This window comes from Callospermophilus lateralis, chromosome 2 (assembly GCF_048772815.1).
Source record: "Callospermophilus lateralis isolate mCalLat2 chromosome 2, mCalLat2.hap1, whole genome shotgun sequence".
NCBI lineage: Eukaryota > Metazoa > Chordata > Mammalia > Rodentia > Sciuridae > Callospermophilus > Callospermophilus lateralis.
The window spans coordinates 62,103,858-62,116,613 of NC_135306.1; the positions used below are offsets into that span (position 1 = coordinate 62,103,858).

General features: G+C 36.3%; 1 protein-coding gene and 1 pseudogene across 3 annotated transcripts in view; both read right to left on the reverse strand.

Annotated features, from left to right (window-relative positions):
• Ric1 (RIC1 partner of RAB6A GEF complex) overlaps positions 1-11,907 on the reverse strand; it is a 111,360-nt gene extending 99,453 nt beyond the window's left edge. For all 3 annotated transcript variants that reach the window (XM_076845998.2, XM_076845999.2, XM_076845996.2), the window contains exon 1: positions 11,553-11,907. In XM_076845998.2, coding sequence (XP_076702113.1) covers positions 11,553-11,696 — 144 coding nt within the window. In that variant the 5' untranslated portion in view covers positions 11,697-11,907. The remainder of the gene's footprint in view (positions 1-11,552) is intronic.
• LOC143392083 (protein FAM204A pseudogene) lies at positions 7,110-8,997 on the reverse strand (annotated as a pseudogene).
• Positions 11,908-12,756: the final 849 nt, after the last annotated feature.

The window sequence follows — 12,756 nt, forward strand, 5'->3', positions numbered from 1 at the left end:
ATTCTGTCAAAGTAAATTCTGTCATGTATAACTAAAAAGAATAAGCCAAAAAAAAAAAAAAAAAAAAAAGAATGTGGGGTAGTCTTCATGTAAAGTGGCCCAATTTACCAAAAATCAATTTTTATAACAAAGTGAGAAAGAAGGAAAGACTACCTTTTTAGGTTGAGAGTTTAAAAAAATATATAGCAATGCAATGGATCTTGTATATACCTTAGTTTTTAGAAAAAGTCTATACAAGTAATATGTGGAATATCTTGGGAAATTTCAAATTAAACTACATATTAGCAGAAATTAAAGAATGATGAATTTTCTGATAACTATATCATGGTTACATATTATTGTCATTATTAGAAGATGGACATATTTAGGTACTAGTGAAACATCCTGATATCTGCAACTTCTAAATAGTTCTACAAATATACAGACATAAACACAAATATAAGCAAATAATAAGGCAAAATGTGGACAACTGTTTGGGATCTAGGTGATAACTAGGTGTTCTGTAAGTTTTAAAATTTGTATAAAATTTTATAGGAAAATAATGGGGACAGGTTGTATTTTCTTAAACAAACAATGATACTTAGAATAATATTTTAAAGATTAGAGAAATCATCTATATTATCCAAAATGGGCAAAATCCTTTTTACCAAATAAAGTATACAATTAATAAGTATATAATAACATGCTAAATACTATTAGTTGTATTTATACAAAATAAAGCCACAAATGAGACACCATTACAAATCCACTAAAACGAGTGTGCAGAAACAGAAACTTTCCTATATTACTGGTGAAGATGTAAACTGCTACAGCAACTCTGGCTCACAGTTTGACACTTTTCCTAAGAAGTTAAACATAAACTTATGGCAATTCTACTCCTAGGTGTCCCACCAGAAGAAATGATAGTATATGTCCACACAAGGTGTGTACACAAATGTTTACAGCAGCATTATTCAAAATGACAAAAAACTAGAAACATCCCACATACCATTAACTGGTGAATGAATTTTTAAAAATGTGACACATCCTTACAATGGAATAATATTCAGTAATGAAAATGAGCCTTACACTTGTACATACCTCAAAAACATTATATTAAATAAAAGTCTGACACATCATGTAATACGACTACAAAAATGGGAAGTTATATTCCATGCATGTATGAAATGTCAAAATACTTCTCCTGTCATAGATAACTAAAAAAGAACACATAAAAAATTTAAATATATATAAATAAATAAAAGTCAGGCATTTCACTGAGCTGAAATTTCCAGAAAAGCCAGATGGAAAGGGACAGACACAAACCAATGGTTTCCTGAGGCTGGAGTGAAAGCAGAGGTTGATTATAAATGGGCAGAATGGGATTGATTTAAATGTTTTAAAACTAGACTGTGGTGATAGTTGCACAACTCTAAAAATTACTAAAAGTCACTGAGCACTTATAGTACATGCATTTTTATATACCTCAAATCTGTTTTAAAAAATGAAACTACAGTGAATTCTACTATATCTGGATATTCATATGCAAATTTATGTATGATTTATGACTGAAATTAAAGCAAATCCCTTGCAGAAACAAACAGCAACTCCAAGTAAAGCAAGTATAATGAACTTAAAAGTAAGAAACTTCCATGATTTCAACCAACTGACATCTACTGTTCAGTAAGAAATTTGAATTAAGGAACTGTCTCATTTTGTGGCAAGTGTGAACTAAACATTTTAAAATATTTTTAAGTTGTACACTTATTTATTGTAATTAAATTGCCTAATAAACTAATATAGGTAAATTTTTTATTGTTTTGTTTTTGTTAGGTAAAATGTTTTAATGCAGTTCCTATATCACTATTTTAGGTGACATAAAAGCACTATTATTAGATACATAATAATGAGAATTTTTTTTTCAATCCTTCAATCCTGTTGATTTAGGAGGAAATCTGTACAAGGTGATAGTTCACTCATAAACACCTTACATTTATCTGCTAATTCCCCTTTTTAACAAAGAGGAAAGAGCCTCTACTAGAAACTGTATTTTCATAACATTGTTTTCACTGCGTTGCTTCATATGGTAATCTTTATTCCTGTAAACTGTCCCAGCATTCCATTTATGACAAAAGTATAAATTATTTTGTGGGAGTTCCCCACAGGATTCGTGATTTGTCGCAACTTATGGGCTCAAGTGATTCTCCTGTCTCAGCCTCCCTAGTGCTGGGAATACAAGAGTGTGGAGGAAACCTGGCTTAATGAGAATTCTATATTTAAAAGTTAAAATGAATAGGTGGTATGAGAATAGAACAAAAATCATGAATGAGGCATGTGGAAAAACTAAGTTTGGTTCTGGTCAACAGTAAACTCCAGATGAGTGCTCAACCATAATATGGACCATGTCAATGATTCATGAGTACCTGAAGATGGCTGAAATATCCTCTTTAAATCTGTTTATAATACTTCTTTTTCTTTTTCCATAAATCAGGTCAATAAAAATACATTCTTGGAACCAGAAATTTGACTCTATATGAATGACTATAATATACTAGTTTAAACTCTGATAGACTACAGATTACCTAATAATTAAAGTAGAATCTTTTATCACTTAACACTTTTCTAATATAATTTGAACTGCATGAAACAAAACTGCACTTAATTCACCATCACTTCCTATAAACTCTAATTTTAGGTTTTCTGAACTTAAGTTGTAAGTTAGTACTACTGTTTTTGTTACTACATCATATTTTTAAAAAATCTTCCAATTATTAAATCTTTTCAAAATTCTGTGCTACACAAAAGGTGATATATTTTGAATTAATTTCTAAAAAGCTACTCAGCATTTGCTTTGTGGGAGGCACTAGGAATAACATGAAATAAGGTAATTTCTATCCTTCAGAAATTTATAATATAGTTGGATAAATAAAGCATGAGTGTGAAACTTATAAGACAAAGCAAAAGTTCAAAGTAGAAAGTAAAATTGTCTCTAGATATAAGAACATAGATGACATGCTCTTTAGAAAACTCTAAAGACCACACAAAAATCTGAAATGAATACACTAAATTTTTCAGAATACAAAATCATTATAAAAAATCTACAATCCTCTATATACTATATAATTCTATAATCTATATACTAACAACAAACTGAAAAAGAAGTTAAGAAAACAGGGCTGAGGTGTAGTTCAGTGGTAAAGTGTCTGCCTGGCATGTACAACACTATGGGTATGATTCCCATCACTGTTCCACCCTTCTCCCAAAAAAAGAATGAGGGAAAGAAAACAATACTATTTATATTAGTCCTCAAAAATAAAATGCTTAAAATAAATAAACCAGGGAGGTGACGCTAAAATACTGATGAAAGAAACTGAATATATGAATAAATGGAAAGGTATGCCATGTTCATGGGTTGAAACAATTAATATTGCTAAAACATCCATACTACCCAAAGTGATCTACAAATTCAATACAATCTCTATCAAAATCTCAATGACATAGAAATTTTAAAACAATCTTAAAATTCACAGAGAACTCAAAAAAGAATTACAAATAGCCAAAGCAATCTTGAGAAAGAAAAAAATGGAATCATCACATTACCTAATTTCAAAGTATATTATAAAGCTACAATAATCAAAATAGTGTGATATTGAAATGAAAACCACAGCCCAATGAACAGGACATTCCAGAAATAAGCCTATACATGCATATATGGTCAACTAATCTTCAACAAAGGTTATCAAGATTACACATCAAAGGCTGGGTCTGTGGCTCAGCGGTAGCGCACTTGCCTGGCACGTGTGAGGCACTGGGTTCGATTCTCAGCACCACATATAAATAAATAAAGGTCTATCAACAACTAAAAAGATATTAAAAAAAAAAAAAAAGATTACACATCAGGGTTAGGGTTGTGGCTCAGTGGTAGAGTGCTTGCCTAGCATGCGTGAGGCACTGGGTTCAATCCCAGCACCACATAAAAAAAGCTAAATAAACAAAATAAAGGTATTGTGTCAATCTACAACTAAAACTAAAAAAAAAAAAAATTACACATCAAGGAAACCAGTCTTTTCAATAAATGATTTTGGTAAAAATGGAAAATTATATGAAAAAGAAGAAGACTACCCTCATATTACACCATATACAACTTAAGATAAGCACTTAAGACCTGAAACCACTAAAATTTTGGAAGAAAACAGGAAAAACTCCTTCATATTGGCCTTGGTAATAATTTTTAGATGACTCCTAAAGCACAGGCCAAGGAAAGCATAAATAAATAAACGAAACTGCATAAAACTAAAGAATGAGTGCACAGCAAAGGAAACAACCAACAAAACGAAGAGACAACCTATGGAATGCGAGAAAATATCTGTAAACCATATATCTGATAGGGAGCATTAGCTCCCAAGACACTTAAAGAATTCATACAACTCAATAGGAGGAAAAATAAAATAAAATTTAAAAAACGCAAAAGACCTGAAACACAAAAATGGGCAGTGGGGTTCAAAATCACTAATGATCAGGGAAATACAAACACAAATAAAAATGAGATGTTGTCTCGTAACTGTTAGAATGGATTTTGTCAAAAAGTGAAATGATAAAAAAAAAAAAAAACTGGTAAAGATGAAGGAAAAGGGAACTCCTGCACATTGTTGGTGACACTGTAAACTGGTATAGCCATATGAAAAACATTACAGAGGTATCTTAAAAAATTAAAAATAGCACTATTACATGCTCTAGCAATTCCACTTTCAGGGACACACACACACATACACTAGCGTGCGCGCACACAGATAGATCTACATATGTACTCCAAAAGAACTGCAATCAGTATCTCAAACAGCTGTACTCCCATATTTACTGTAGCATTATTCAAATATGGAAATATTTCCATACAGAATAGGAAACAAGCTAAGAACTGTAAACAAATGAATAAAGAAAATGTGGTGTACATCAAGATACACAAAACCCTGTAAGTTGTTATTCTTAGTATCCACATTTTGCAACAGTATATACACAATGGAATATTACTTGGCCTTAAAAAGATAAGGAAATCCTGGCATTTGCTACAACATGGGTGAACCATAATGACATTAATGGAAGCCAAACACAGAACAGATTGCATCATCACACAAGTTGCATGATCTCATATGTGAACACATATAAAGAGACAACAGACAGCAGTTGCCAGAAACTAGAGGGTGGGGAAATGGGGCAGGGTGGGTGTTTGGTCAAAGTACAAACCTTCAGTTTCAAAGTAAATAAATTCTGAAGGTTTAATATACAAGATGGTGAGGCTGGGGCTTGCCTCCCACGTGTGATGGACTGGGTTTGATCCTCAGCACCACATACAAATAAGTAAAAAAATACAGATCCATTGACAACTAAAAAAATATTAAATATATATTTATACACACACACAAGATGGTGACTAGTTAATAACAATATGTTACATACATATTTGCTAAGAGAATAGATTTTTTTTATAAAACTATTTTGTTTGTTTTTATACCTCTTTTTTTTTTTATTATTTGTTTATTTTTACGTGGTGCTAAGGAGCGAACCCAGTGCCTCACACATGCTAGGTGAGCGCTCTATACTGACCCACAACCCCAGCCCAAGAGAATAGATCTTCACAATGTGTATATATATATCAAAATATCACACAGTATGCCTTAAGTATATACAATTTTTGTCAATTATATCTCAAAAAGCTGGGGGAAAAACAAAACAGTAGTCATCAACATATGGTTATAGTAAGAAGGACTCATAGAGAAAGAAGGGCTTCAACAAAAGCCAAGTATAGATAACATTCTAATGGTAAAGATGGAGGAAGAGAACAGCCCAGGAGGGGTGTATCTCTGGTATCAAACTCACAAGTTTGAGCTTTAATTCTTTAATAAAAAGAGAACCCTGGAAGGCTTTCAGAGCAGTAAATTTATAAAGAAGATCTCTGGAGGCAGTAACAGAATAGAGCTGAAAGAGCAAGAAATGGGGATATTGAGAAAATGGAGATATAAATTAAATGGCCTCCTGAGAGTGCACTGTTAATCATATATCTGATCCTATAGCTTGGTTCTTTAGATATCTATCTCTTGTTTTTGCCATTATTACAACATATCAAAAGGAATGTAAGTTTCTGTTAAGGGTTACTCAAAGACATACAATTTATTTATAAGCCTAGTGATCATGTGCACATTTCAACTTTTTATCGCAACCAACAAAACAGTCACTCACAAGAATTTGATTTATCACATTAATACACTAACATCTCTGAATATAATATTTTCTACATATTAGAAAATATTATAGCCTCTTCATCCCTTTCGTATACTGCCTGTTTATGCTATTTCTCACAACTGATGTTCAGATATACTTCTGAGGGTATGATAAATATTTGAAATCATCTGTGACCTGAAAACTGAGATATGCCTATCTATCTAATTTAGAATGACAACACTCTAGGGTATCACTTTGTAGTTCATATATGTAGACCTTCACATTCACTGGTAAGCAGTATATTAAAGGAATAATCCTAAGGCCCCTGGAGTCAACACCCTGTCAATCATAAACCATATCCCATTTTACAGAGCAGCTTAATCCTCAAAGTTGAATCCTTTTACAACACTTTAAGAGTAAAAAAAGTTCTTATAGCATCAAGGTAATTAAAGACATTGTGAGGACAGTATCAATTGAGGGTTATTTGCATGTATGACTAATCCATTAAAAACAAAACCCAGTCTTAAAAACACAATTTCACAAAAAGTGTAGTTAGCCAAAAGTTAGTTAGCCAAGTAAGAAAGTACAAGGACCTCCCAGATCACAAGCTACTAAACACATGAAAAGCAAAATTGATTTTATACTGTAGGTCTATACACATAAAATCCTATCTTTTTTTCTTGTACATATGCTTAAATTTCTTACACAAGTAACAAAATGCTTCATTTCATTCACTTCAATAGAATGAACTCCTTAGAAAAAGACTGAAAAAGAGTTGATAATCAACTCCAAAGTTTTATGCTTACTTTTTTCTATTTCTATCACTTTCCTGACATATTTAATGTAGTCAAGAAAATCTTTTCAGTAAATTGAGCACATGAGTCTAACAAGCATCTTGAAGAACTCTTGACAAATTACATATATCCCATGTTGCTTTTGGCTTTTTATCTCTTCATTGCTTCAAACCCCCACGGTTAAGTTCCTTTTTTTGAGTAGCCTGTGACCTTCCAGCCTCCTTTTTGGCTTTTACAAACTTGTGGCAAACATCTGCTTTGGCAATTTTTACACCAAGCTTCCAAGTAGCAAGCCAGTTGTTGAACTCTTCAGGCTTCTCAACATTTTACTCCTCCACAGCCTGGACAATCTTCTTTTCAAGGCCTGACTTGTCAATCTTTTTCTTTTTAACAGGGGGCTCAAACCTATCACTACAACCAAAGACTAAGTAATAAGTAAGCTCCTTCCATTGGATTTCATTTAAGGATTGTTCATTATCTGGCATGTTTTCTCTTTTTCCCTCTGAAGTTTGAGGTTTTCTGTTCAGAATATCTTTATGCAACTCTTGAAATTTGTTTCACAAATTTAAGGAAATTCCAGATGGGCGCTCTCCATATGCATTTGCATTGGCCTCTGCTTCAATTTTTGGTCCATCTGCAGAGAAATTTGAGATTTCTGTTTCTTGAAGAGTCCCATCCTCTTTATCTTCCTGTAAGTTCAGTTCAGACTTCTCTAGTGTGGCTTCATCTTCAGAATTCAATTCAATATCACCTTCATTTAGGCCAGGAGGCAGCAGTCTATGTCTTTTCTCTGGTCAGAAAGCACCCCTGCTGTATCCATCTTAAGACCCCTTTTATAATACCCTTGACAGAAATACATCAATTGTTCCATCAATAAAGTTCTACCTCCACCACCTCAAACTAACATATACATACTATACCTGTTTTTAACACCCTTTTTTGGGCTTCAAAATATATGGATGATTACTTTTTTAGACTCTAGAGGTTTTTTGGTTTTTTTTTTAATTACAATGTAGAGAAAATAAACTTACATTAACACATCGTACCAAAAATGAAGCAATAAAAACTTCAAACAATAAAATATGCTATTTTAAGATCTCTATCAAAAAGTCAAGTGACTATCTACAGAAACTCTTCTGGTTCATAAACACTCTAACAGCACCATGGTATATTTCTCATATTTGGGATAGAAAAATAAGTCTGGAGAGATATGACTCCATAACATGAGTTCCAATAGCTATTTAGTATATATAATAGTAGATATAAGAGGTACATAAAAGTTCAAAGACTCAAAATGTTTAGAAGTTACTCTTAGAGACTAAATTTAATGTTTCCATAGTCTCATGGGTAACCAACATTTCCACATAGCAATTTTTTTGGACATTAAAAAAAATGGTCTAGATTATTTAATGTTTGCTCCTTCCACAAAACTAGTTTTCTCTTTTTAAAAACGCATTCCTCCTTAGCAAGTTTAATTTACTAAGTGAGCTCTAATAAAATTTTAAACAAGCAAATCTTATATACTCTCATCTCTTTGAACATGTTTCTCCCTGTCTCCAAAGCAGCTGTAAGATTTCAACTACATAAAGCCCTTTAGATCTTCAAAATTCACTTGATGCCATAAAATTACTTGCATCTACAACCTTTCTAAAACTCAAAAGCTTTCATGTTCTTAGTGCAAACATTTTAAACCAATTCACTCTAAATTATATGAGTATAACTTAATAGTTCCTTAAATTACCTAGAGGTAGTTTACTTTTAATTTCTTGTTAACCTAAATTTATTTTAACTTACATAGTTTCAGGAAGTTTAGAAATTATCTAGAAAATAAAAGTGGAGCTTTCACAGTGAGAGAAAAGACATCCCAGAAAGGCACTTGTTCCTCTCGAACCCAGTCAGATAATCACAGACTTTAGAATTATCTGGTTCACACTATGTGACCCAGCAGCTATACCCCTCCTCTGAATTTATCCTAAAGAATTAAAGTTATCATACCATATTGATACATGCATACCCACAATAGACAAACTATGGAACCAGCCTAGGTATTCACTGATAGATGAATAAAGAAAATGTGATACACACACAATGAAGTTTTATTCAGCCATAAAGAAAAATGCAATTTTGTCATTTGCAGGAAAACAGACAGAACTTGAGACATTATGTTAAGTGAAGTAAGCCAAACTCAGAAAGCCAAGGGTCACATGGTTTTTCTCAGATGTGGAAGCTAGAGGGAAAAAGGAAAAGGTGGTGGAATGAAGGCTCATAAAAATCAAAGGGAGATCAGTTGAGCAGAGGAAAGGGTCCAGGAGGAGGGAAGAGGTGAGGGAAACAGTAAATAGAGAGAGAGAGAGAGAGAGAGAGAGAGAGACAGACAGTGAGAGACAGTGAGAGAGAGTGAGAGAGAGAGAGAATATGTAACAACAAATGCTACCATTGTGTACAATTATAACACACCAATTAAAAAAATGGAAAAAAGATTTTTAAAAAATCTTGGAGTTCTGATTTAAAAGCAAAAAAAAAAAACCCACACAAACAAAAAAACAAAAAAAAATCTGGCTCAATATCTGATCCTTCTAAGTGAAAAAGTTTATGCCCCTGGGCTGGGCTATAGCTCAGTGGTAAAGCGCTTGCCTCCCATGTGTAAGGCACTGGATTCAATTCTCAGCATCACATAAAAATAAATAAAAGATACTCTGTGTTCATCTACAAGGGGAAAAAAAAAAAAAAAGCTTATGCCCCAGAGATCAGAGTTAACTATCATGTAAACCAACAGTACCATGTAGCCGCTGCCTAAAGTATTCCTGTATTTCATTTTACTTCTTACCTCTGAACCCATTGATTACCTGAATTTTTTTTTATATACTAGATCTTAATAATAGTGGCCCCCTAGATTTCCACGAATAGGAGTTGTATATAGAATGGGACTTTAAAGAAAAAGGAGTATGAATACTTTTAAATTCCAGGACTTCCTTGTATTTATATTGTATCTAAATACCAAATAGTAGATACTTTTAGTATTCATAACATCATTAAGAAAGTGGAGGCCCACTTTTATATTCCTTTTGTGGGAGACAAAGTGGCTTAGTCTTCTGGTTTATTCATCCCTCATATTAAATTCTCTTTTATCTAAAATTATGACAGGTCTGCCTTTGTAGAGATAAGAAAAATTTTAGAGTTTGCAAACAATGTTACAGTCAAGTGAAATTACATACTAAATTCAAAAAACAATTTAAAATTCATGTAATCATTTTTTTTTGCATGCACTTTTAAAACTAATAGCTGCATATACCTAAAAAATTAAAAATTATTTAACTGGCATATACATTGTAAATGAATATCTCATTTACGAACCAAATGAAGTACAATGTACACATTTGAAAATGCAATTAAGCACTGAACAGACTATCTTATTGCTGGTATTACGACTTTATAACATTCTCTTTTGTTCTGATATATACTTAAAAACTAATAAGGCAAAACTTTATGGCAAATAGTCTGATTTACAGTCCAACTATGATAATCAAAGGAGATAATAAGAATTACCTAAATCCTATCACCAGTTTTACTAAGGCTGTGAGGACAGTCAAGGACATTAAGGAATTCCAAAGGTAATAAAGATTTTTTTTTTTTGGTGGGGGGGGGGTTAACCAAACTAAATCAGTATTTCACACAGTTCTAATATCTTTATATGGTCAAATTAACTTTGAAGAGAACTTCATTCTAACATCGATTAGTACTGTCTTCTTTGGAGGAAAAAGAAAAGTATTTTATACTCTTAATTCTGTTGTCTTTACAGACAGACCTATAGCAGCATTTGAAGAGTAGGGAGTATCCCATCCATCACTTATTTTTCAAGTTATTTCTCTTACCTACTCGGTAATTAGATACAAGAAGGAAAAAGATGACCAAGATCCAAAGCAAAAACAGCACTGTCCCATGCCCTCTCCAAGTCTTATTATTTCCAGGTGTTGTAAGTAGCGCGGACAGAAATGAGTTCTACTTCCGCTCCTCCTAACCCCTTTCCAATTCTCTGAAGAGTGCAAAAGCAGTTTAAAAAAAGGGGGGGGGGGAGGGACCTGGCCTGAAAGTGGGTAAGGGATGTTAGGAGCAAAGCAGGGAGTCGAAAAACCAGACCTTTGGTTAAAAATAACTCCAGCTGCAAATTCCTAGAATTAAGTTATCAAAGGCCTGCAAAGTCTGACACTGGGAAAGCCCAACAGGCTTTCCCTAACTCCAAAACAACGACCTTTAAAGCAAGGAAGACCACAGTCTCCGGATTTCTAATTGAGGAAAGTTTAAACACATTTGCTCCTCAGGAATGAGGGAAGGGAAGTGAGGGCAAGTCTGGGCTCGGCTAAGGGAGCGCGCAGGGTCTGCACGGTGCGCGGCTGTCGGTCCAACGCGGGGAGGCGCAGGGATTTACGGCGGCAGCGATTTCATCCACCTGGGAGAGCGGACCAAGAGCTAGAGAGTCTGGCGCGAAGCGGCCGGGGTCCCGGGCTCAGGTCTGTGCCAGGACGCCAGGGAGAGTGCGCGAAGCACGGCGGGGGCTCTACTTACTCGACTGTACCAGATGCTGAGGCGGGCCGGGGCCAGCACGGCGAAGAAAGCCCTCTGAGGGTCGGACTGAACGTGGAAAGGAGCCTCGGCCGGACTCCCTGGAGGGCAAAGCAGCCTCTTGGGCCAGCCGCTCAGGAAATACATGGTCCAAGAGAAGGCACAGACGCCGGAGCCCTGGCGGCCCCCGGCCCGGTCTGTCACACTCAGCGGCCGCGGGCCGGTCGCCCGCCTCCCACACCGCCACCGGCCGAGACGGCGGTGGCGACGGCGGCAGCTCGGGGCATCTGCCCGCTGGCCTGGCCGGGCCAGGCCGACTCGGTGCTACGAGACGAAGGCACCCCCGCGCTGACGGGGCCGAAGACGGGGGAGGGATGGGGAGGGAGAGTCGGGACCCAGAGAGGGCGGGAGGAGCGTAGAGGCCCGCCCCGGCCCCGCCCCTTCCTCGGGCCGCGCGGGCGTCACCACGCCGCGCCGCGTGGGTCGGCGGGGAGGGCCGCTGCGCGCGCGCTCTGGCGACTTCTCCCCTCCCCCTTGCTGGTTTCTGAAGCTCCGCCCCAATCTTCATTGGCTGCTGCCACGCTGCGTCCACATGCCTGTGACTTAACTTTGTTCTTGCTCCTCTGCACCTCCCACTTGCAATTTGGAGCTTATGGTCAGGGGCGGGGCTGCCGTGGACAGAGTTGAGAGAGAACGTGGGGACCGAGCACCTCGGCCCGCGGAACACGCCCTTCGACTGGCCAAATTTGACTTCCTCTCTGGATTGGTGGCACCTCCGGTTGGGGGCGGGCCCAACGCTGCAACGCCGTGGGTGGGGGTTGGGGGGTGACGGCACCCGCTCGGGTTCCCATCTTAAGGTCACGGCAGCCGCCTGGGAAAGGCTAGAGCTGTGTATCCAGTGAGCACCTTTTGCGTACCGGGCAGGGTCAACGTAGGGAGCTGGTGATGAGGTTCCTGTCTTTATGGAGCTTACGTCCTAGACAGGACCTTTACTCAATTAGATAATAAACCATCTTACCATGAAAGTACTGAGTTATGTCCTCTGTACTTCAGGAATTCAGTTTGCATTCTTCCCCTCTACCAACTCTGTGAGACAAAGACAAGACTGTCTCTTTTACTCTCACAATAATGTTCTGCAAAAAACAGGAACTTAAATTTTAGAGTTGAAACGGACTAGAGATAATGTAGTTTGGTATTTAACTTGAGT